Source organism: Ptychodera flava, chromosome 8 (genome assembly GCF_041260155.1).
Source record: "Ptychodera flava strain L36383 chromosome 8, AS_Pfla_20210202, whole genome shotgun sequence".
NCBI lineage: Eukaryota > Metazoa > Hemichordata > Enteropneusta > Ptychoderidae > Ptychodera > Ptychodera flava.
The window spans coordinates 6,683,644-6,711,313 of record NC_091935.1 but is presented as its reverse complement, the minus strand read 5'-3'; the positions used below and the strand labels follow the sequence as shown (position 1 = coordinate 6,711,313).

Sequence of the window (27,670 nt, the reverse complement as noted above, 5' to 3'; positions counted from 1 at the left end):
CATGTGACGATAGCATAGGTATCCATTGAGTGCTTGCTAAAGCCAAATGCTGCCAATAACAAATCAGGGTCTATGTTCTGCTCCTAAAAGTCATGTTCAAATGCCATGTTGAACTTGTCATCACAGCCTGTATTTGACAGTGTGTATTGTCCAATGTTATTGTTTAAGTATCTACATGTTTTTGAATGGATTGGTTGTTAAAGTACATTGTATACTCACCACAAAATCAAAGAGATAGACATCCGGTGGGTTGGCAATGTGAAATGCTTTCATCGTAAATTTTACCGTCAAAGATATAAACCTGTAAGACAATTTTTAAAATGTTTCTAAACATTTGTATCTTGATGTTCTGTACTCCTGATTTCCATATCTATCCGCAATTTTACACCTGTGATGTTACTCTCGCATCAGTTTATAAAGAACAGTTTATTTTCAGAAGTTCTCTACCGAATCTGATCCAACCACTGACTACAGAAATTAGATTTTCATTTAATGAACACTGGATAGACAGCCCAGACTATCTGAAGTGGCTGCCATGCACATACATGTATGGCTACAACAATATGGACATAGGAAATTTATTATACTGTCAATTGAATTTTGATTTGCATTTTATTTTGTGACATGGTGAGAAAATCTGCAAGGAATGTCCTGAACACAAAGAAGTGACTGATGAAAAATATAAATAGATTAATTTCTGATAAAGTTTTGGCTCGACAAGTGACACTACACATTGCATGAATATCTATAAATACTTACTTTCTCCATGTAATGGTTAAATTGTTTGCAGGGAGAAAATCGTAGATTGTTTCATTTAGGTCTGACATGCTGATATTCCTTCTAACCGTAAAGTTTGCACATGCTGAAATGAAAACACAGAATAAAAGGTTCAAAATTACAAACAAAAAGTCAGCAGGTTAGTTAAAGCGCAGTGGTCATCGCGCTGCGCATGCTCCTGAGGGGGTCCCCCCTGTTGAAAACATATCCGAGAATGCCGCACGAGGTTACAGGTTGATTATTACGTTTGCGATATTGTCACTTGTTAAAATGGCGGCCGATCTGTCACAAGCATACCAACTTACCAAATCTAACACGCAATAAAAGGTCAATTAATCTAAGTTAAATATCTGCTGAATATTGAACAGTAATTACACGCTGGATTGAGATCACATTTGATCATGATTTTCTTGAATCAGTTGAATGGGGCTTGGCTGCTGTTATCGCTCGAGCCATGGAGCTAAACACTTACCCGTACGCGTGTATTTGCCAACAGACTATCAATGACCGGGCTCTAGTCTACGACATCGCTAGCAAGGACGAGAACTTTCATTTCAAGAGGCCCAACAGGAGTACAATTGACAAAAATACCGCAATTATACGGTGTCGCTCACATTTGATCAGAATTGGTACATACCAGTATGGGTACCAAAGATCAACAATAAATGTTGTTTCTATCTGTTCAGTGCAGGAAAATTCTACGTTGATGTTATGACAATAATTTCTGCACAGTACAACCAGAAAAACAACAAGAATGACAGAAGTTTGACATACTGCTACAGAGAAATTGATGTTTTGATCAAAAAAGGGCAAAAATTGTCCTAAAAACACAAATATTGAAATTTCACCACATTTTTTGCAAACACCTTCTCAGCTTGTCAACAGATGATCTGCAACATTTCATGAAATCTATCAGCAATATAAATCACTGGGCCGTAAGTGGTTACAGCACGCAATCTTACTTGCGCTAGTGATATGGATGTACAAATTGTATCCTCAGACAGCGTCAAACTAAAAAAATACCGCAATTATACGGTGTCGCTCACATTTTATCAGAATTGGTACATATTACCAGTATGGGTACCAAAGATCAACCAGAAAAACAAGAATGACAAAAGCAAATAAGGTCTGCAACTTAGGTACTGGAGGTCATCTTTAGGAACATGCATATCAACTTCTATAGCAATGGGACAAGCAGATCCTACATACATAAGCAATGTCAACAAAAAATTAGCCAGAGAAGCTTGACAAAAAGAAAAGGTGGGAGAGTGGGGAAAAAGAGTACATGTAGGAAAAAATAGCGTCAATGACACTGTCGCTCCCATATGGGTGGTAACAAGAGTGTCAAGGCAGTGAGAAATTTGTAAGCAATGCTTGGTTTGTGTGCGGGTGCCTCATGAGTTCTACACCATGCAGCGGATCTGAGTCAGAAAAACAGTAGCAACTACACTATACTATAGGATGCTTGGTGAACCACTACTTAAAAGTGAGCTTCATCAGAGTGGTTTGACTGGGATGTTTGTGTTAGGTGATAGGGTAATGTACATTGAGAGTTGGAGTTCCACCCAGAATTTATGTAGCTTGTAGTTCATTGATGGAATGCCAAAAAATTATGTCTACAATTGGAAATGAATATTATTTGACTTTATGGTGATGATGATGGAAAAATCTGGTCCAAAACCAGCAGACGGACTATGCACATATCCTCATCTAGGTCAACCATTAGGGATTGTGGTGTTGTGTATGATAGGTGGTGTGGTGTATGGGTTAGGTTGGGACTAAAATTTTGGCAAAAATAAATGGATGACCCAGCAATTAGTCAGTAGCTGGATGGTTGGTGAGGTGAAGTGTGTGGAAGTTGGTCAAGTTTTTGACATGGACAGACATATATACATGCATTGTACACACATAAAGAAATAGAGAAAATTTGAGAATATAGTATTTAATGAAAAATACAGTTGACAATGACAGAAATGAAACTTTGTATCTCTTCACCAAACGGTGATCAGTAAGTTATCGATCACTTAAAAAGAAAAATGAAAAGTTTCAAATCAAGTAGGGTGTAAATAAATAGTTTTAAAAGTCAGAAAAAAATAATTTTCAAACTTAACACAATATTCTGCACTAAGTGGTATGACCTATCTCTCACTGTCACTTTTATGTGCAACTTTAACACTGTACTGCTTGGTGCCAGAAACACAGACTTGATCCTCATAAAACACACAAACAGATTTTGTTGCCAACTTTTGTAATGTCAGTGGTGGTATTACATGCCATCGACATTTAAATAGTTGTTCTATATTGTACATGTTTTTTTGAGATGGCATAGGAGAATCTTTGCTTGCTTGGGGAAAATTTTGTACCTGATTGAGTGAATGGAATCTTTGGGAACAAAGTGTTACACAATTCATTTTCAAACCGAAGGGTGAATCTTCACCAATGGTGTGACTAAATTTTAAGCTTTTGTAACCTTCACTCTAACATCTTGGTGAAGTTTGTCATTACAGACATTAGACAGTTCTTTTTGCAATTGCTGCTCTGTGTTGCTCATGTTGCCTAGTTGAGATGGTGATGAGAAGAATCTTGCTTGCTTGTGGAAAACTGTGTATGTCGTTGACTGAACAGCATCATTGAGGTGCAATGTAAAAACTACACCAGATTGTGATTGTGGGGACCAACTCTTCTTGCAGAAAGTAATCTGAAATGATAATAATATCCCAGTATCAAAGATTAGAATGGTGAAACATGATTTGTTTGTAGATGAAATATAAAGTGGAATTCAGGTGTCATCTCTTACAGTTTATTCAAGGGAAAATTTTCATGTTATTAACTTCAAATCTAAGGCAACACTGTGAGAGGTGACACATGCACATTGTCAGGGCTTCAAACTTAATTGTCTGGTGTTACTGATATGTATTGAGATGATTATTTTTGCATGGGACCTTGATATAAGTGCCAAAATGCAAATGAGTCAGTATAATGCAAGGCATATAATTTTGAGGTCCTGAACTTGTGCCAGTGTTACAGTAGGAGATTTTCCTCTGTTTGCGAGAAATATGCCTTATGGTCGATTGCAATCTAGTTACAGAAGCTATAGGACCTATAACAACTCAGCTTGGGTAATCCTCCCTTGGCATTGGTGAAATGCTGTCAAAGAGAGCATTGAAATAACATGTAAAATTGTGTAAACCTAGGTGCAGACCAACAAAGTAATCATAATAGGTTAAGAATGAAAAAGGCTTGTATCATAGTTGAAAGACACTGGAAATGTTTTTAAACAGGTTTCATCTGGAGCTGTATAGATATTCTGTATGAATACATTTTCAGTATTTGGGGAAAAAAGCTGGTTCTATGAGAGGAACATGTATGTGCACACATGTATTCTTGATCTGGCACTAACAGCTGGATTCCTATCTATTGCTATAATGATAGGAAGGAGGGTCTTACATATTTTTGACATACGTCTATGCTGATCACAAGTCTGAGTTGAGCACAGATGAATCCGTTTTAGCCCAGCTAAAACATACATTGAAGCTGTTATCCAATGTGAAGCAGCATCTGTGTCATCCAACAGGTTGTTAAAAACGTTTACCACTTTTCTTTGTCCTGAAATGGCAGATGAGAATTTTGATTTTAGAATGAAATACAGCAATTTTAGAGCAAAGTACAGCAATTTTAGAGCAAAATACAGCTATTTTAGAGCATCTCTAAACACACAGTGACACTTTCAAAGTACTGTAATAAGTGATTTTATTGACTGCGTGACCAAACGGCAAAAGTCGCCTTAAATCGACAAAAGATTCATCACATTCTGATTGCATAAACAGTAATTGAGTGAAGACTTTTTTTAAAATTGTACTTTAATATGACAGACTTGACTACATAAACTTGCAGATTCCATAATAACGATGATGGTCACTTCCAGGAACTGGTGTAAAAAATATCACATCTGAAACAATATGTATTAATGTTAATTATTAAATTGTATACAAATGTGATGGCAATGTTACAATATTTGTAATTTTGGAAAAGTTCAGACTATGGCCACTGATATTGATATCTTAAATTGGAATGACTCCATCAAAGGTCAACATTGTGTCACTTACCATCATTGCTGTCATGATAGCGTTTTATCAAGAAGTGATCCTCCTACAAGTTGGTGATGTCCTTACAGTGTATACCATGATAACTTATCTGGTATTTAAATTGGTATCATGAAGAGTGGAGTTCGTAGAGTGACTTTAGCCTGGCCAGACAAATCTGCCATTGTCATAGTTCTTCATAGCATTGTTTCACCTGACCATATGTGTCCTTTTCATATCCTGAATTGAAATAATGTTGGGGAAAAACGTTAATAACTTACAAGACAAGCCTAAATGGCTAAATTAGTTACTTAGAAAATTTGTATGTTGATTTATAATGAAAATAACAGGACATGTTTTTACTAATTTGTTTATTGTATGTGCCTTTTTCAAATATTAAAGCATGAAGGAAAAGAATCACAAACGCTGTTAACAAATACTGTATTATATTAAGTTAGGCTGGAATGCCAGACAGTTGTATATGAATATAGTTACTGGCAAAAAAAATGAAATTAAACAACAATAAATCGTATAGGCCAGTATGACCAAAAGTTTTCATACATAAACACACACCTGCATGTAGACACAAATGTGAAGTAGGGACCGTGATTGAAGAGAGTATGTTGAGTGACATTGCGAAGCAAGTCTTCAAAATACCATCATATGAACAGAAAGTCTAATAATTCAACAGAACCATGAAACTACAAAAGCAATCAGTTTGATGGCAATATACCTAAAAGTCACATACAACTAGTCAAAAAAATTGTAAAATATAACAAGTATAAAGAGGTTGCAAACATTTAAGTGTGAGGACGTTATGAGTTGGAAGGCAGTTCTAATTGAGAATATACTAATTGAGAATATACTTACATGTAAGATGATGCCCAGATGTTGTGTATGATGTGTTTTTTCCAAACACATGTACCAAGGTAGAAATGCCAGGTGCGTATGCCATTTCCTGAGTGCTGTAACCAGTGGGTGCTGTCCAATTTTGTAGTGGGATGTTGACAAGAATTGAGCAGACGCCCAATTCTGCATCCTCGTTAATCAACAAGTCACCAGTACATGTGAATATCTTTGGACCAAATACCAGTATATAGCCGGCGCTCAATCTGAGAAGGTTCAGATCATTGGGCGCCGAGATCCACAGATGACCATAGTAGCGTCTGTGGCATCAGTGACCACAGCGCGATTGTGTTACCGCTTCATTAAAATGTAATCAATGTTGTGTGCAAAGTCACCTTGAGGAATAATCATTTCAAGGATGCCATTTTTGCACCCCTATGATCATTCACAATTTTACGTAGTTCACAAAATTTATACACCTGTTCACATGTATATAATAATAATAATAATAATAATAATAATAATAATAAAATAACAACAAAAATTTATTTCCATAGGGTCTAATCCACATCAATCAGTGATAAGAGACTTTTAAACACACTTTTTAAAAATGTAACAGTACAAAAGACAGTTTTAGAAGTATGAAAACAGAATTATAGTGTATAAAAAAAATTTAACATTTTCAATAGTTACTGACATGTACAATTTTTCCTGGCAGGTCAAACAACCATAAACACTTCCTTTTCTATCTTTTGCCTGTATTTCATTGACATACGTTACGTCTCCTCATGTGCCCACTACAAAATCACGGGTAATATATCTCTATCTTAATATACAGTAACACTACAAAGCATACTTGATTATGATTTTTCCCTATTATAATCACTGGAGATGAATTCATACGGAAGGAGTAACTCTTAGAACGGTCTGGCAAATGCATGCAAATATATTATTCATCTTTCTACCAGGCGCCACAGACAAACCACAGAAATAACTATGATTTGGGAGAAAGAGTATTAATTTGTCAGCTGGCAACATTCCATTTCTATTTATATAATTAATATGACATTTCAACAATATCATTCTCAGTATATTTTGTCTAGTTGAAGAGTTTCCTGTAAGGTTACCAACATGGCCGTGAATAATAAGGAGGTCCCTGCAATAAGTGACTGGATTTGCTTTAATTAGTGCATTCACAGTATGTTGGCTTCTTTAGTATTTTGTTCATTTGGTTGATCAGCTGGTATAACTGCATATACTCCTTTGTGGTCTGACCAGGAATTTTCTATTGTACCAGATGTAATGTTTGACTGATTAGCAAAAATCAGATTTAAAGCTGAATGGTTATCAGTGGTCTCTTCAGTTATTAGTTGCTGGCATTTAAAGGTTGTCATCATAAATTAAGGAAAGTAGTATTAGTGTCAGAAAAGATGTCAAAGTTAAAATCACCTGTGATAATAAGTGGTATTGTTAAGTTGATATGTGGAAGAAGAGTTTGTGAAACCTGCTCTTGAAATGATTGTAGGCTACAACGAGGAGACTTATAGAGTACAACGAGTTGTATATGTTGATGCTGCACTGTTAATAAGTTTGCATATATGAATTCAAGCTCTACAGTTGTATAGTAATGAACACGAAGTACTTGGTATGTTTGCCTTATGTACAGGACAAGTCCATGGTAGGGTCTAGTGATATTGGATTCAATGACTTGGTCATTTCTGAATAAGCTGTAGTTGGGGAGAGTATAAGTTTCATCATTGTCATCGGCTGTTAATCTTGATTCAGCGGTACCAATGATATCAGCTGCAAGAATGTTATATTCACTTTGTAAATCAGCAAAATGTTTATGTAATGATCTAGTATTTAGAAATACTACTTTGCAGTAATCCTTAGGTAGATCATACAACGGTATGAAGCACAGTTGAAGTTGCGCATATTGACGTAGCCTGGCCATTTCATTCCTAACTGCCTCAGATATTGATATTTTAGTTTTATTGAGGTCAAGAATATGAAGGCCAATTAATTGACGTACTCTGCTTATAGCAACATAATGTATATGGTCAGTTTTTCTTCCAGCTATGTTGATTATGACCTCATCTACTGTAGCACCTTGAGATTTGTGAATTGTTTTTGCAGCAGACTGTTTCAGAGGGAATTGAATTCTCATCACTGAGACATGTTTCTGGTATCTAATAACAGGAAACTGACGTTTAATATCAAATACTGGCGTCCACTCTTTGTTCATATTATCTTGATATAAGTGCCTGTATTTTTGTCTCCTTAAAAGACCAATGTGTTTGTCATCGAACTCAACCCATATTATACTTGGTCTGTTGTTGGATGTATTTGTCATTCTTTGGTCTATTTTTTGTACTGTGCAACTTGCGCCATTGGTCATGCCATCTTCAACATCAATATTAGCAGTGATATCATATCTGAGTCCGATAGCTATAGGTGCTTCTGATAACAAACCACATGTTTTGGATGAATCTTTGGGGATCGTTTTCAGGATTTGTGCTTTTATTTTTTGTGACACGTCACCTATAACTGTATCCATTGCAGGGATCTTAAGTTTGCATGTAGTAGCATTTTCAAATACCTCAGTGTTATTTGCTAGTACCTTTTCATTGGTAGTGTACAAATGGAGAGCTGATTTATTGTATGTTTGATACTTGGATCGATAGAATGTTGCTCCAACTCAGCTATGTCTTGATCTGTGTGGTTTCCTTCTCTGAGTCGATTGAGAAGTTGTGCAAATTGTAAATCGTCCTTTTGTCTCATGATTTGAGTTAGTTCATGCATAGTGAAATACTCCTGCCACAAGTTTGTTGCTAGTGGTCCATACTCTCTTGTTAAGTTACTGAATATCCAGCCATCCATGACAGGCTTTAGTTGATACAAGTCACCAACAGTTATCAATGAAACACCACCAAATAACAGATTGTTCCCTTTAATTTGTTGAAGGCGCAAATTAATGAAATTGAAGAGTTGATGTCCAACCATGCTTATTTCATCTATGATAACAACTGATAGGTTTCGATATTTAGCTCTTAGTGTGTTCAGTTGGTCGCTGTCTAGTGGTTTGTATTTGTAACCTTGATTCGCTGGTACTTTGAATGCTGAATGTATTGTACTTCCATTGATATTATATGCTGCTTTTCCTGTGGGTGCACACAACAACAATCTACAGTCATTAGGATTCTCTCCAGCAGTTGAACACAGATATCGATGTAAAGCTTGATAAATTGCTTTTATTACAACAGATTTTCCTGTACCAGCACCCCCTGTGATAAATATACGTAAAGGATCTTTGTTCGTCTTGACTGATTTTAGAACATGATGGAATATTTCTTTCTGCTTGAAGTTTAAAGATCTCACCAGTGCATAATATTGGTCATCAGGGATACGCCCAGGTACAGTATTATTGTCATCACTGGTTGTATCGGTTGTCCTTATACCTACATCAATACCTATATCATATATGGCATGTTCAGGTTTGTCAGGATCAAAGTATATGTAGTGATCACTTGGTGTGGAACCTGTCTGTAAATCATCATTTTCTGTCTGCTGTGCATTTGGTGCAATCTGATCAAATACATCAGTATCTTCGATATCATTCTGTTTAGCAGCTTGCTTTGCTTGCTCTAACTCCTCTGTATAGTGTTCATAATCTACTGCATTATTTGCAATAATATGCTTACTTAGTTCATAGGCATCTTGAAATGTGTCACAGTCACACAGTAAATCTACAGTTTCATTTCTCCATGGCACATACAATAATAATTTTTCTCGACAGTAATTTTCATTGTCAAACTTTTTATTGTAGTTGACATAGCGTATTACACGATGAGTTTTTAGCTCTTGTATGGTAATTCCATTTCTGAGATTGATATTTATCTTGGATTTATCCGGTGTGATATTTGTTGTCATTTCAGAGTCTGATTCACTGAGAATATCTGGATTGTCATCATTGACATCTGGTTGGTGACTTGTGCTATTTTTTGGATATTTTACTTTCAGTTTGGATGCATAATCTGCAAGGCACCAATTTTCCAATGCTTTTGGTCTTCTAGCATAACGTTTGATGAGATTATCACTTTCTATGTCAGTGGAATCACCAGGTGTGTTTTCAAGGGCAGCTTTACTTTTCAGTAGAAATGTTCTTTCATGTGGAGGTGATGTATTAATGAATACAACCTGTCTTGTGGCTTTAGTTGGTGGCATTTGTAGTATAATGTAAGCAGCCTCCTGTGCACTGATTTCAACATTGTTAAAGAATTTATTGCCAATGTGTCTGACTTGTGCCTTGAGTTCCATATTACCTCGTCTGGCTTCTTTGCATGCTTGGTCAAGTAAAGCACTCATACCTCCTTGTGACTTACTTATGTATGATACAATGTACATCGCACATGCATATGGATCTAACACAAACTGAAGATCATGATTGGCACCCCATGCTGGTAATAATGGTTTCATGTAAGCATTGACATGCAAGTCACAAGGGTCTCGTTTCAGGAATATTGTGACTCTTTGTAGAGAACTGCGAATAGCTAGAATGTATTCTTCATAACTAATATGTAATTCACTGGACAAAAAGTTGGCAAATGTTACAGATTTTCCTTCTTTCATATGATCTAGTTTTTCTTTGATGTTGTCATATATTCCTTGTATTTCTTTTTGTCAACTGTATCATCATCATCTTATGGTGTGAGAATCATTGTCTTTGACATTGGAGGCATTGGATAGCCAAAACGACATATGGGTTTACCTTTTTCTCTGCATGATTTTGAGTGTTTATGAGTTTGCAGGTTAAGTAGTTCACTTATTTCAGCTGGTACATTGGAAGAACATGAGACATATTTGTCAATGAAAGTGGTCACTTCTGCAGGTGTGTTTTGCTGATAGTTTGGTGCATTCTCAATCCACATCAACATATGAATATGTGGAGAACCTCTTTGTTGGAATTCAACTCTGTAGAAGTAATCAGTAAGTTTGCCTATTGGTTCATGTGGACTTTTGAGTATAGTGTTTATGAATACATTTATTCTGTGGTCAAAGAACCGAGCACAAGTGACAGGGTCTGATTGCAGTAACCTTGTCTTTGTAGCCCAATCCATTGCTTTCAGATCATCATCAGTATAGTGTTTACCATCAACAAGAAGGCCTAGTATGCGGTGAAGGTCAATCCATCTAGTATCAGCACTTGAGAGGGAACAGAACCATGTCGGTAAACCAAGTTGTCTAATCATAGCAAAGACATCCTTCTTCCTTTTTTCCAAGTAAGGTGGTGAATTACGCAGATCTTTGAATATATAAAACCGTCATCAAGTCTTAATAATTCTGTCACTTTATCAGGGTTTAATATATCAGCGACTTTGTAATTTTTACCCTCAGTTTTACAACGCCTTAATGCAAGGTGTACTTTATCACTGATTTGTTTCAATTGTAACTTCTTCAGTTTAAAAAATATATTTGGTACACAATTAGCAACGCGTCTGTCCACATTACGAACTTCCCATTTACATATGTCACTGTAATATACATTAGAGTTATTTTCTGTATCAATGAGTCGACGTTGTCCACAGAATATGGTAGGAAAAGCTAAGTATTCTGCATCTTTATCAGCAAATAAGCTTAAAGGTCTTTGTCCCTCGCCAGGTGCGAATGTTAACAATTGATTAGAGATATTAGTATCATCAAGTAAAGTATCCATATTAGCAACAGCACCCTCTTTAGGATCAACCTCACTGAATGTATCACTACCGGTAGAATCAGTGTCAGAATCAGATTCAACTGACGGTTGGGATGCACTGTCTGTATTCTCAATGAAGGCTGCCATGTCAGTATCTGTATTATCATTGATTTTCTGGAACCATGAATCATCGATTTGGATACCTGAATATTGGTATAGATTGCTATTTTCCATAAGCCACACTAATGCTTGCATCACTTTGTTGGGTCTGATATTTTCAGTAAATTTACATCGTGTATTTGACAACTTCCGTTTCAGTTTGACTGGTATAGTTGCAGATTCATAAAGCATTCTTGGTAGCATATTGACAGTAGGGTTTATATCTAGTGGGATATTCACCACCGGACCAGATAATGATCTTTGACCTCCACGGGGCAAGTTGCACAAATGCATGAAAGGAATTCTCAAAGCAATTAACCGTTCCTCTAATTGGTGTAACTGTAATTCTGATGGTATATCGGGAAAATTCATTCGGTTAGCTAAAGACAGTTTTGGGACTTTGCCAGCAGATATGGATCTACAGCATGTATTACAAACCCATTCTGTATTGTTAACAGAGATATAGCCAGTCAGATAGTGAGATGCAGTGGCAGAATGTGTGGCTAAATTGGCGGCCTGAATGACAGACTTTCTGAACCATGTTTGATGACATGATGAACAAACATAAATAGGTCCTTGAGCTGTATCTTTCTGGAAACTATCAATGCAGTCTTGCAATAATTCACCATGAGGGCGTTTCAATTTCTTTTTATGCAGATGTTGATTAAAATTATCAATCTCTCTATTTTGTAGCCCTGTGCTGTTGTCCAGCAAGCTTGTATTCAATTCAGTAATTTCTGAACAGTCTTCTTTTTCACTACTGTTTGCAATAACAGATCTTTCTTTGTTTCTAGGGGGCTCTATGTGTAGTGCTTTTTGTTTAACATGTTTCTCTTTCTGTTTGAAAACAATACTCTTCCTTCGGGAGCTTTTGTAAATTCGTTGCTGTAGCCTCTCAGCATTTTTATATTCAGGACATTTGCGAAGAGACCTTATGTAGAATTTTGCATTTAACTTCTCTTTCAGCCTAAAAGTGGAATTCTTTCGCAAATTTTGAATGTTTATTTTAAGCCTATCCTTTTCTAGCTGTCTGAAGTTAGGATTTTGACGCAAATTTTTCATGTGTGATCGCAATTTCAGTTTTTCTTTCTCTTTGAATTCTGGATTTTGTCGCAGTTCAGTTATATATGACTGTAGTTTCCGTTTTTCTCGCTCTTTGAACACTGGATTTTGTCGCAGTTTAGTTAAACGTGACCGAAGTTTCATTTTTTCTCTATCTTTGAATTCTGGATTTTGTCTCAGTTCAGTTATATGTGACCGTAGTTTCGCTTTCTCCCTCTCTTTGAATTCTGGATTTTGTCTCAGTTTAATAATATGTGATCGTAGTTTTGATTTTTCTCTGTCTTTGAATTCTGGATTCTGTCTCAGTTCAGTTATATGTGACCTCAGTTTTATTTTTTCTCTCTCTTTGAATTCTGGATTCTGTCTCAGTTCAGTTATATGTGACCTCAGTTTTATTTTTTCTCTGTCTTTGAATTCTGGATTCTGTCTCAGTTCAGTTATATGTGACCGCAGTTTTATTTTTTCTCTCTCTTTAAATTCTGGATTTTGTCGCAATTCAGTTATATGTGACCGCAGTTTCAACTTTTCTCTCTCTTTGAACTCTCTATTTTGCCTCTTCAGAGCTTTCCTTAATTTATCTTTTTGTCGTTCAATAGCCAAAATTGTGTGGTTTTGTCTTCTTTTCTGTTTATATTCTCTTGCATGCTGTTTACTTGAAACCTTTTTAGGTACAGATGACACAGTACTATTCATGTTACCTTCATAGCTGTCAAGCCTTTGTGTATTCTTTTTAGAAGATAGTTGTTGTGTCTGAAAATTAAAATAATTAACCATAAGTTATCGATGCATGTCATGTTTGCTGTTGAGCCTGATGTGCGGAAGGTTTAGAATGAATAACAACTTTTTGAAATTCGTATGCTGTCATTTTATTCCAACCCAAATTATTAAACAAATAATACAAATAATCAGAGTATGTTGTGTGTCAAAGAAAATTAAAATACTTGAGCCATCAATGTGTTGCAAGCCATTGAGTTACGACAATGTGAATCAAATACACAATATTTGTCACTGTGGTGTTTGGAAAGAGCCATACAATAGCCACCTGTCATTAATAACAACGTGTCACAAGAATTGAAAGCTTCAGGTAAAGCATCCTTGAATTGTAAACAGTCTGGTACACCTATATTTGTGAAATGATCTAACAACCCAAATACTGCTTGCGTTTCTTTATATTGTACTGCAAATACTTCATGTGTACAACATTAGGTAATTCATCAAACTTTAGAATGTCTGACTAAAATTTATTGCTGGCCTGCAGGTAACTGACTTTTTCTCTGTACAAACTGTCACCAATATGTAAAATGTGATTGAAGTCCTCAGATGTTAATGAATGCTTGTCTTGAGATACACATAAGTATACTAGGGCATTACAAGTGCATTGTTTACCTCTTGAAGATGCATGAAAGACAGGACTTCCTTGATGAATACTAGCTTGGATAACATGGCCTATAGTGTAACTTTCCCATTCAAGCTTCTGACAGTTGCTTTTCTGAGTCTGAATAGTTTTACTTTGCAGTAAAAAAGGATCTGTAGGCAGTATACTACTGTTGGACTGTATTTGTGCACTGCTTTGTGGTACATGACATTCTTTGCTGTAAAGGTTGCTTATGGATGGTTCACTTATGAATAGGTTGCTTGAGTGTCTTATGGATGGTTCATTTATGAATAGGTTGCTTGAGTGTAAGTTGCTTAAGGTACTTTCGCATAGAATACTATCACATGGTAGCAAAATCTTATTGTATCGATCACTGTCGACAGATATATCACATGATACTGGGTGTTTTGCCTCACTGGAACCACCCAAACCAGGATTGTCAACTGACGTAAGCTGATCATCAGCACGGCTCCTGCCAGGACCAGGCTGCAGAAGAAACAAAAAACTGTGATTAGTTTAATAGGCATATTTAAAATTTAAGCGTCATATTTATGTTATTTCATATCACCTTGAAATAATGTGACTCAATCTTGATTAACATTCACCATGGTAGCAGTCTCGATTTACGCTTATTTTATGTTTCCAGCCATTATCAAAATCTGATCACATGCCAAAGAATGCAGAGAAAATACCATGCTGTTGAGACACACGGATTATTTATATCTCAAAGCATTACCACCTGACTACACTTAAAACTGATGATCCCAAGTCCATTTGCTCACCCCTGAGCAGTATTTGGTATACACTTACTTGTTTTTTCACAGCTGATTTGCGCCAATATTTTCTCTTTGGCATGCTGTATTTATCCAACCTAAGTTAGAGAACAAACTTTAATTTACAAAAATATTTACTGACTGATATGGATACATTATATTTTTGGTGAAAACTGTTGTATGGGACTTTGGGTAAAAGAAATATTTACAAGCACCCTCCAAATGTGACTTTTCTCAATAAAAGAGGTGTTTATTGATTCAGAACACCTCAAAAGATATAACATGCAATGCATCACATCACAATTATTGAGTAGTCACCAAGACCTTGCCCCCCCCCCCCCCCCCCCCCCCCAACACACAACGCATTACACAATGAGAGCAGCATATACAGCAAACCTTTTTGTTGGCAGATAACCTTTTCAGGGCTTCCATTGGTGCAAGATTGTCTCGGCAGAAAATTTATCCACAAGATTACAATTTTAATGGAAAACAACAGACTATCACACCTCCATAATCCTCACAGACTCACCAAAGAGGCCTTTAAATTACAATCAAGATCCCAAAAGAAGATAAGATTTCAATAACGGATTAGATTAATTTAATTACAGGGTTCGAAATTGCCAGCATCAACAGACTACCTAAGTTGGTCCTTGGGAACAATCACAGGCTATCCCTCCATCCACCAATGTGTTAACCAGATGGGCGACTGCTTTTTTCAGACAAAGACATGTCATATTTAATATATTTTTTCATCACTAGTACACACTTAGGGAAAATACTAAACTTTGTCAGATCAAGAACAACCATCTTTTCACACAAATTTGGAGAATGAAACACGGTCCCTCGGGGACCGTAAATGAAACAATAAACTTAACTTGTTCACACCAAACTTGATAATGAAAGAATTTACCAACAACAGCTACATACCCCCCCCAAAAAAAAACAAACGAATTTCGAACCCTCCATTACATTATTACAGACACACAAGGCATGTACTTTCATTGCATGAACTGATGCCACAAACTGGTGCTACAATACCCGGGTACAATACACGTACGTGCGAGCTAGGTGGTACCGATCGACTACACACGACTGACTTGTGCCGATATTCAACGACGCGACATCGACACATAAACACTTCGTCCTAATCATATGCACTCTATTTATATTGCGCAGTCGCGAGCATCGAAACTTGAAAACCGAAGTGGCGAAAGAGTACCTTGATTAATAAAGGCAACAATATTTTTTTATCTAGACAAAGTAGAAAAACAAGAGAAAAACACTGGTTCGTTTTTGTCGTTCGCCGACCTCGACCGGTAGCTCAATCACCCGCTACAACTACATGTACTTCCGGATTTACTTCAGCTGCAGATTGCACCAAACACCCTATTCTCGCGAGAGTTTTGACGTCACACGTGTACATAAGCACATGTATAAATGCATTGGCTTTGTTGTCATCAGGACAACGCCGACCGCCCGTCGCAGCAGCGAAATTGAATCGTCGTGTTCTTAGTTGCTGGTCTCGGCCAGTATTTCTTACTCAATCGAAAATTGCTAAGTTTAGGAGGATTCAAACTGCGAAACATCAGTTAAAAAATCTACTAAAATATAATCGAGATATTCGTGATATCAGGCTGATTGTAGAGGTAATGTTGCGCGGATGACCGCACCGTGAGTAAACACTAAAATGAAAATCACACCGGCCCTTTCAAAAGCGACTTTACTGATGAAAATCACACAGAATCAGTCTGACATCAAGACGAAAATGGTCGACATGCGGATTGGACGTAATCTCAAAATAACCTCACAACAAGTAATCCGCCCCGTCATTTCGGGACATTTACTGATGAAAATCACGCTACTTCAAAAGCGAGTTTACCGACGATAGACGTATAGCTAGTACCACAAACGCCTCCCAACTGAACAGACAGACATTCAACGCTACTCGCTAGGGTTTATAACAGACGTCAGTCTGACATCAATAATCGACATGCCGTTTTGACTTAAATCCAATTCAAATTCACATCGAAATACATGCTACACAGTTCACTAGACGTAACCTCACAACAAGTAATCCGCTTTGTCATTTAGAAACATCTTGACACGGCAATGCCGACAGCCGCTAGCCGCACAAACAACAGAGATTCAGCAAGTACCCGTATAAACGGGCCACAATAATCATTCACAAATTACAATCCACCACTTCTAAATGTACAAATATGATAGACCATACATTCGAAAACAGCTATTAATAGACATACAGATTAGCTTACCTCCTCAATCGTAAAGTATGCGCCAGCGGCAGGAAAAAATCCGGATTCATCAGTCGACTTTGACACACTCGTCTCGTCGTCGATCTTTGTTTTAGACAATGGTGCGTACGCTGGCAAATTGGCTATTACATTAATTGTTACTATTCCCTCCTTACATGTATCGTTTCACCATGTAACAATAGGGTCCTACACTATCATTGTAACAGCAATTACGCAATAGAACATAGGCTGAACTTGCATAAGCAGAAATGACGCAGTTAAAAAATAATTGATCAAGAAAATAAATTTAAACTTCTTTTTCCTTTGCTTATTTCTTCCCTTTTAGAAGTACACTCTCCATGTAATTTACCCACAAATAGTTAACAAAGAGCAATCCCACTGGCAAGAAGGTATAACAATTCTAAACCTTTTATTATTCAACATGTATTTTTGAAGAGCACAGTTGTTCAACCATAAATGAAAAAAAAAATCTTAAAAATACAAAAATTAAAGATATCCCTGTAAAAATTAACATTTTTGTAAACGATTGGTGCTACCTACCTATGCACAAAATATCAACACATTCTGCCCGCTGGTTCCTGAGTTGCAGCAGCTCAATGGATTTTCACATTTTTGTACCTCATTTGCATATTTTTGATCCAAACATTTTGATTTGAACAAATTCACATCTCCAACCTAGGATGCCCCTTTGTACCAAATATGAAGACGGTAGGTATTGCGGTTTTTGTGTTTTTGATAAGGACGGACATACATACATACATACATACATACATACATACATACATACATACATACATACATACATACATACATACATACATACATACATACATACATACATACATACATACAGACAACCATTTTCCCATCTTATACGAATACCTCCCATTTGCATATATGCTAATATGGGAGCTAAAAATATAAAAGGGATCTTTTAAAAAGGAATGCTACCTCATCAATCTTCTATCCCCTACCCCCTCCTGAATATCAAATGTTCCATCCCTTGATCATGTTTACATAAGACCAGCTGGCAGTATATTTACAACTTTGCCGATGTTTTAATTAATACTATGAGTGCTATCATTCAAATGTAAACAGCACTTAAATCAGTTACAGATAGTGAAATTCCTTCCACTGTGGGAGGAATTATGACATCTGGAATTATCCTGGATCCAAATTTCTCATCAGTTCTTGTATGTCTTACATGCGAAAGTTGCAAAATTTGATTCGCAATGAAAAAATTTACCTCAGCTCTGTTTTCAGGATCAAATTTTACTACAAATTAATATTAAACAAGACAAAATTATGTTCATAGCCTTCGAAACTGTCTCACAACAAATCCTTGGTTGGTGTAGGTCATTTAAGGTCACAAAAGAAAATTACCTAAAATATAAATATTTGGGGGTTTCACAACACTTTGAGCAGAAACTTTATCTAATAACATCCCTCGGGACTTTTGAACCAAATAACAAAGCTATCAGACAAGTAATTTTGAGAACAAGTTTTCTTGACCATATGACAAAATTGTCTTAAAAATACAAATTTGTATATTTCACGACAATTTCCACATATCTAACTATTGTCATCCCTGGACATCTGTACACCAGATGTAAAAGCCGTCTGTCCAGGGGCTTTAAAATGAAAATATTTTTTACGATTTTTTGACCAAAAATAACAAAATTGCCCCAAAACAGTTATATTTCCAATTTTGTCGTAATTTCGACAATTAGAAGGGTAACACCCTTGCAAACATCCAATCCAAATTTGAGAGCAATTGGGCTAGCGGTTTCAGAGAAGAAGAAATTTTACTTAAAATGAGAAAAATAACCAAAAAATTCAGCAAAAATATAAAATTCAAGATATCTTCACGATATTCATCAAACTGATTTGGATCAACCTTAGTAACCTGTATACCAAATATCAAAGCTATCAGATTAGTTATTCTTGAATAAAAAAAATTTTGACCAAAAATTCGGAAAATTGCCCCAAAATTACAAATATAAAAATTTCAATTCAATTTGTATACACTTGACTGATGTCATCCTGAGGAACATGTATACCAACTTTCAGAGCAATCAGATGAATGGTTTCAGAGTTAAACATTTTTTACTAAAAACTGAAAAATTAACTGAAAAATAGGAACATGCAAATTTCATCCTAAATTTTACACACCTGCTTTAGAATACTAAAGGAACCTGCACACCAAGTTTCAACCCTATTTGACCAACGGTTACAGAGTTTTAGCAATTTGCAGGGTTTTTCCTTTTTTTCCCCCTCATTTGCATATTTTTGACACTGACAAGTTCATTTGAACAAATTCACATCTCCACCCCTAGGTGCACCTGTACACCAAATACTAAGACAGTAGGTTCTGCCGTTTAGCTGTTTTTGATGTGGACGGACATACATACATACATACATACATACATACGTACATACATACATACATACAGACATGCAAATGGGATGCAAATGAACTGATTCAGCTTATACGATTACCTCACATTGGTATACCAAATGTGAGCTAAAAATTATATAAAACTGAAAATTTACTTAGTAAAAAATATTAGCACAGCTTTTCGCATTTGGAAAAATTTTTTTTTAGAAATTTTTTTAGAAATTTACTGTAGTAAAAAAAATGTTCACAATTTCATTGTGACCAACCCCTCCCAAGATCTAATGGTCAGTCCCTTAGTTTGAGCAGGTCTGTTAATATGTAACAGTTCATAAACAATGACAGGAAATGACTACAGGTCAGTGGAGTATCCTGTTTCAGCCATTGGCATGCGACCACTCATGAACATTTGCAGAATTTCCCTTTTTCTTACCTCATTTGCACATTTTTGACACTGATGTGTTCATTTGAACAAATTCACATCTCAACCCCTACATCTACCTGTACACTAAATACTGAGACGGTAGCTTTGGCGGTATGGGAGCCTTTGCGTGTGACGGACATACATCCGCACATACCCACAAATATACAGACATACGGACGCCACTCAGACTCATCATATAAGCTCTTTTTGGTATATATATATAAAACCAAATATGAGCTAAAACGCAAGTTACAGAAATCTACCGCAGATCAATGCCCGCGGCAGCAAGAAGCATCTGTTCCGTGGTCTGCATGAACTTCGGTGTCAAGAGAACCGGGTACATGGTGCGCTACACTCGGCTGTGGAGAATCCAACTCCACTACAAAGTTTACCCTGTTGTGGGGTGCAAACGAGAATTCCGAGTACAGGTATCAAGTCAAGCGAAGGACCTTTCATAAGTCTTCTTGTTATGTGGGGGTTATCTCATTTGAAAGAGGATTCAGACCTACCCGGCAATCAGGAGGTACAACAACGAAGTTGCGTAGCTTAGTAGTACACTAGCTTGTGTGCACCATGCACAGGATCTCTCAATACGTCCCTATGTGTAGCCGTGCAATTTTCCTGCCAAATGCCGCGAAAACCCGCTTGTTTTGTCTATTGTGTCGTGTCATTTGACTATTTCTTGACACGTATTACTAGAAGAAGTAATAAATGGTGATCAACGGTGGGTCGTGGGCCAAGTCGTCGCGGGACCGGTACATTAGGGGACTGGATTCTCTTATATCCGTGCACGCGATAAAAACCCATTGGTTCACTGTGCCGAGTGTAGTGTCTCAATGTTCGTAGCCTTACATGAGTTTATAGATAGAAATACACCACTGAAATCGTTTTTTGATCTGAATATTTTACTATTGCATGATGTTGAGTCTTACAAAGGCGTTAACAAAGTGAGGGACCGCTCCAATCTCACTCCGATTGAAGTTGAGAAGACTTATGTTTACAAACATTTATGTTTATCAACAAAAAAAATCGCGCACAAGCAGTGCGACGACCACTGCGCTTTAAGTGTATAGAATGAAAACCTGTGCATTGAACAAATCATACTTCAGCAAAATTATAGTGGGGTCAAAGGTCAAATGACTAGGCTGAGCTATTGGATGACACATCATTATTATTCTACATTGTGTCTTATCATACTGAAGGTGATTGTACAATATAACTGCATGACTTACAGAAATAGATGCACAACAATAAGCTGTAATTTTAGAAGAATATTTGTTGTCAAAATAACTTTCACGAAAGATTCTCAGGTTCGCCCACCCCTTCATCCTCTTGTGGATAACACCGCAACATACAAATTTGTATCAAATTATATCTGGTTGAGTTGGTTAAGATTAAACAACAATTTCACTATCAACATCTGTACTTACATTTCTTTTCATCTTGGTCAAAAGTGTAATTTTTACCTTCCAACCTGAGAGCTTTGTACTCTGTCACACAGACCTCCATGTTTGGTAGGTACTCACTGGACGAATTGCCTATATGGTGATAATGACCTATGGCTATGTCTTCGATAGTTACATACTGTGTGGGAAGCAAAAATTGACGGTTGAACACTGTGATCTAAACAACTCACCAACAGAGGCATACAAAAGTTAAGAATGTATTGAAATGTTAAGCCCGGTGGGTTTTGTCTTTTTCAAGCACATTTTGAAAAATATATAAATACTACAGCTAGGTGAATCTGGTACAAGGACTCTCATGAAGGCTAACATTGTTGCTCTTTTAATTTTTTGCTCACGTGTTTACACACGTGAGCATATGTCGCAGCAATGTCTGTCTGTCTGTGTGTCTGTCTGTCTGTCTGTCTGTCTGTCTGTCTGTCTGTCTGTCTGTCTGTGTGCTCGATATCTCAAAAACGGCTCATCAGATCAAAACCAAATCTGGTACATAGATTCAGTTTGCAAATGGCAAGAACTAATTAGTTTTTGGTGGGTGTGGCTTGCTTACTTTTTGCTCATTTGCATAATTAATGATTTTAGAAAAAACGGATATACATTGAGAACGACTGCACACAATTTGATGAGATTTGCTACAAATGTTGATCACATCAAGATATATCAGCTGTGAAAGTTATTAAAGGGGTGACATGAAAGGTAGTTACTAATTTGCATATTTAATGACATTTCCTAATTAGGCCTATATGTCTGAATTTACTCGATCGAAATTGACGAAACTTGGTATGCATATTGAAGATACTATGATTTAACATTATTGAAAGTCATTAAGCATTTTTACTTCATCCAAATCCTAATTTGCATATTTAATGACCTTTTGAAATTAAGGATATATATTTGAATTTACATGACCAAAATTGATGAAACTTGCTATGTACATTAAAGATACTATGATAGAACATTATTAAATATCATTAAGCATTTTTACTTCAGCCAATTCCTAATCTGCATATTTTATGAACTTTCCTAATTAGGGGTATGTATCTGAATTGACGAGACCAAAGTTGATGAAACTAGCTTTGTACATTAAAGATACTATGATAGAACATTATTGAAAGTCATTAAGGATGTGAACTTTTGCCAATTCCTTGTTTGCATATTTAATGAACTTTCATAATCAGGGATATTTTATCTGTATTGACTAGACCAAAGTTGACGAAACTTGCTATGTACATTAAAGATACTATGATACGACATTATTGAAAGTGATTAAGCATTTTTACTTCATCCAGCTCCTAATTTGCATATTTAATGAATTTTTGAAATTAGGGATATATATTTGAATTTACATGACCAAAATTGATGAAACTTGCTATGTACATTAAAGATACTATTATGCAGTCAAACATTATTGCAAGGCATTTTAGCATTTTTCTTTCAGCCAGTTCCTAATTTGTGTATTTAAAGAACTTTCCTAATTAGGGATATATACTTGGATTTATTTGATTAAAGTTGGCATAACATGCTATGTATATTGATGATTATACCAGGTTATACCAATATTGAAAGTCATTTGGCACTTAAGTTTTCATGTCAGCTAATTAATAGTTTGCATATCTAATGAGCTTTCAAAGTTTGGAATATATAGTTTGAAGGACTTGACCAAAGGCAATTACACTTGCTATATAAAGTGGTGATACAATGACAGCAGTCAAAGAAATTAATTATTTCTATTTCAGCTAATTGCGTATTTGAATACTTAATGACCTATAGAGTTTAATCATTATGTTGATCATAATACTTTCAATGAAGTTGCAAACATGTGGCAAAGGTTCAAATTTACACATAACTGCAATAAATAATGAGACACGTGAGCATTAACAGTTCATATCTGGTTAAGTTTTCATTGGTGCACTGGTTAACCCACTGGTTCAAGAATAACGAGTCTTTGTCATAGACATTGGATTTGTCAATCCGTGCATAATGTATGCATGCTATCCTTGAATGACAATTTGCATACGGGTACCATGTGCATGTACATACATACACTGTACAGAACTCGCATGCATAAATGTACAGAATAGTCACAGAAATACATACACACCACATGCTACACCAGTATATACATGCACATACAGTACACTGTATATAACCTATATACATATACATGTACAAGACACACAGAAATACACAGACACACAGAGAGACGCCATTTAATGCTTAATGCTATAGAAATTGAAAATGCAGTTACAGTAAGACCGTCTCAGATTGTCGCAGAAGTTCAAAAAGCAAAATTTATTCGTTTAGGGGGGGAGGGGGTTTGACCTCCATTCAATTAGTGAACTTCACTTTCGCACTTTTATTTTGTGATCACAAGTTTTCGTGTGTTTATTTTAAATTAAAGAAAAACTGCACACTCGTGCCAACAAATTTGTCACTGTTTCCATCTCGTTTGTGCCCCAAACACAATTTACCGATAGGAACATTGTATCCTAAACATTTCATTCATCAAATTATACAAAGACAAAAAGTATCTTTTTTTTTTAAATGTGCTATTTATAAGCGTCTGCTCTAACCACTAGATGTCTTTATTCTCACTTGTTATGCACCTGGTCATAGTCGTTTTGAATATGATTGAACATGCCTGGGCCCCCTTGTCAAAGTTTCTCGCTTATTTACCGCCCCTACCAAGTACAAATTGCGTGTTCACAAAGACAAAGAACAGCACAAGAGATGCAAAAAGGGAAAGTAAAATAAAATGAAATTTTTATGCGGTAAAATGCCCTGTTAGTACTCAAATCTGATCGATTACTTTAATTGTAATGTGGCAAGGGATATACGTCTTTAGTAGCGATAGCAAAATGCAACATTGTACTCTCAGGCAGACATGAACATTTCGCACTTTTGAAGTTTCGTTTAGGGGAGGGGGGAGGGGGTTTTGATCTAAACGAAGAAATTTCGTTTGTTGAACTTCTGCAACAATCTGAGACGGTCCCTGATACGGTACTCTGATTATTCACTATTTAATATAGATTTTCCTTCCCAATTCAAGAATGTTCCAGTGACCAGTCATGTTATAAGTTGTACGATTCCTTTTCAAATACAGAGATTTCAGTTGGCAACACTGTATCAAGATGCAAAATCAGGAAACCTTTCTTTCATTTTTTATGGTTTCAGTGTATTACTAACTGCACATGTGTTCAAACAATATCAAGTTATTTCATTTAAAATATATGCATGGTGAAGTTGATTTTCAAAAACCAGATGTGGCTGGCAGTGATCCACCAAACTTTAAGTTGTCAAAATGCTGTCGTGTGAAAAAAACACACACAATATTATTTAAATCATATCATTTTGTTATTTACAACACTTGAGCAACAGTGACTGCTAATCCATCTTGCTCTAATTTGTCTGAGATTCGAGTGATTTCAGCAAAGTGAGTTGGAGTGCGTACGGCAGTACCAGAAGTATCAATGCTATGAATTTTTCCACACAAAGATTTTCAACTTTGAAACATCATATCGCCACACAATGCAAGGGTGACAAAACCAATCAATCCATTTAAGCAATAATGTACCCCCTCCCTGCCAATAATGGACGAAAGTGAACTTTGCATGACATACTGTACGAGGCAAAGCTGGGAGGGGGTATATTATTGCTATTATTTTATAGTTTTGGTGATGTCAATGAATTTATAGATGTAGAAAACATCTGGGGCCACAATACTGGATAATGGGATATATAATCTGGTGGGATGACGTGGCCGGTATTCACTGGTATTGACAAAGCTTTAACATACTAGTCATTCAGAATAGAGAAAGCCCAACTTACCCGAATCATGGTATAGTTTAAATGTTCATAAAAATCATCAATTTCATAGACTGCAAGGTAGCCAGGACTCTTTGGGTACGTGTTACTGTCCAGGCTTGAGTCCCAGTTTTCAATAAACATGTGCTCAAAGGATTCTAAATTTTGCTGTTGAAAATTGATGACTGAGAATTGATGAAATCCAAACAGAACAAGCTGAAAGAGAAAAATAATATCAATTAATATCTGCATTGTTAATAGATATTTACAAATGACTGTTTGAATGATGACTGTTTTGACCCATAATAACAAAGATCAAAGACTTCTTCCATGATTAACAGACTTGAAATGTTGAGTTTAATTGGGATTTGATCTAGATGAATGCACATTTGATGATGAAAACCTCATTTTCAGAGATATTCACAAGATTTAATTGCCCCTCCTAACCTGTGATGTTACCTCTCCCGTGCATGTTAACTTCTTTTACAGAGTTCAACATTTTTTTGTTTTGGAACTACATAGTAGCAGCAGTCCCTGCTTTGAGATGATATCTCAGTAGACACTTTGTTTATTGATGTCATATGCTCCCTGTTTAAAGTTGTGAAATTTATGGAAGCAAGCCAGTAGATTATATAATTTCCGTTTGAAACAAAGTCTTGAAAAAAATCTTAATCATAAATTATTTAATTACAGCCAAAAAAGTTTGCTGCAACTTGATATCATTTGGACACACATGCAACTATACTTGACACAACTTTGAGTCCTTTTTAGTCATTTTTATGCTCTCACCTATTATTAATCTCACATTAAAGTTACAAACATGCGTTATGATATGTACTATTACCATAATAGAATGGTTGCAATAAGTTGAATTTCATCAATTGCTACACACCATAGATATTAACTTTGGTGTAAAGAAATAGCGTTATCTTAACTTAATGATTTACCATTTTTCTTTCCAACTTCCCCAATTTACATAAAACAGATACATGTGATTATGAAAGTTGCATAATCAATGAGATGTGAGATTACATAAGGGGTACACTTCCCTTTTTGTCTGTTAAGGTAGTATGTGTCTCTAAAGAGAAAGACTTCAACTTATGCTCAAACTTTCTTCACCGAAGTCAACCTTTTTCTCACCAAATAAAGAATATAAATCAGTGGTCACCATACAAATTTTGGTACAAGAGAAAGAAATTACTTAAAATTTACCAATATTTGAAATTCGAAATGGCAACGATCCCTGTGTTAACTCTAAGGAGAAAAATAAAATTTTCGATTTTTGAAATCTACAACAGTGAAAATTTGTCTTACTTTGAGAGCTTTAAATGAGCCCCCCAAAAGTGGTGGAATTGACGAGAATTTAAAAGTTACAGAGTCTAATTATCTGTCCCTTGGCACATACTATTTTCACCATACTGTATAAGTGTATGCCAATCTTTAGAAAGTTACGTATACATGTATCTCTTTTGTCCAATTTTTCAATCAAGGTCAAAAGGAAGTGCCTGCCATTTAACTGCATTGCTGTTACCAAACACTGCCAAAAATATTACTTTTGCAGGACTGTCTCTTCTACCAGACTTCATCAGTTTGAACGTCTTTTTTTATGACACATTGTATCTTCAGCGTTAATCTGAGGTCAGAAGGAATGTCAGTTGGTCTTTGATATTTCAAGCAAAACTGAATAAATCACTTGCAATGACATCCAACAAACTGCAGCAATGAACACAGGCACAAGGCAGACAAAATTGACCTCCTTTCTGTTGGCATCAGTCCATGTTGTGCATCAGATAGCATATTTAGAAACAAACGTGCAATCGCAAACAGCACTATTGTTTCACTGACCTGGAGGGTTACAAGTCCAATCTTGAAGAGCTGTAAAACCAGCTTCCATGGCTTCCTGCCTTTAGCTCTGTACTTTTCACACGGATTCATAAAAAAGAATTTCAAATGTCTTCTCACTCTCTCCTCTGATGTTGTCTGTGAGTTGATAGAGGCTCCAGAAAGCATGGAGTCTTCCCTTCTTGCCGTCTTGCGGCCAAAGCTTCCATAACTTGTCGGCGTTTCCATGTCTTCAAATTCTGCCAAATGAGAATAATAAAAAGTTCAAGTCTTACCTCGTCTAGTCACAGCCACTTTGTAAAATGGAACATAATTTGATCCAACAATGAAGGTAATAAATACCAAAAGAGGAAGACGAGGATCCTGCCATTGTTACGACGCCCAAATTAAGATGATAGGAAGATTGTGTATCAGAGAAAACAAACTTCAGTAGTGGTCACTCAAAGCAGTGAGACAAAGTGACCACTAGGTGGAGACGGCTTGGAAGCAGAGGGGTAGGTGAGGCATTGCTTTTTGGGTACTGCAGTTACTTCACTGAATGGTGGGAGTAGGAAGACACATGCAGAGGGAAAATAATTATCATAAATAAATGAGGTTTCATTTCTGAAAAAATATTCATACAGCAATTTGTCAAAAAATGACTCATCTGTTGCTTTCAGTATATATATATATATTCCTTGTCTGCCAGTCTATCAGTCAGTTTATC

At 36.1% G+C, this 27,670-nt stretch overlaps 1 protein-coding gene across 2 annotated transcripts in view; it reads right to left on the bottom strand.

Annotated features, from left to right (window-relative positions):
• LOC139138318 (mucolipin-3-like) overlaps nucleotides 1-27,670 on the bottom strand; it is a 40,526-nt gene that overhangs the window by 10,136 nt on the left and 2,720 nt on the right. For both annotated transcript variants that reach the window (XM_070706646.1, XM_070706645.1), the window contains exons 2-6: nucleotides 26,968-27,203; nucleotides 25,147-25,338; nucleotides 21,289-21,442; nucleotides 760-862; nucleotides 220-301 (exon numbers count right to left, since the gene is read on the bottom strand). In XM_070706646.1, the coding sequence (XP_070562747.1) occupies nucleotides 220-301; nucleotides 760-862; nucleotides 21,289-21,442; nucleotides 25,147-25,338; nucleotides 26,968-27,203 (767 nt within the window). The remainder of the gene's footprint in view (nucleotides 1-219; nucleotides 302-759; nucleotides 863-21,288; nucleotides 21,443-25,146; nucleotides 25,339-26,967; nucleotides 27,204-27,670) is intronic.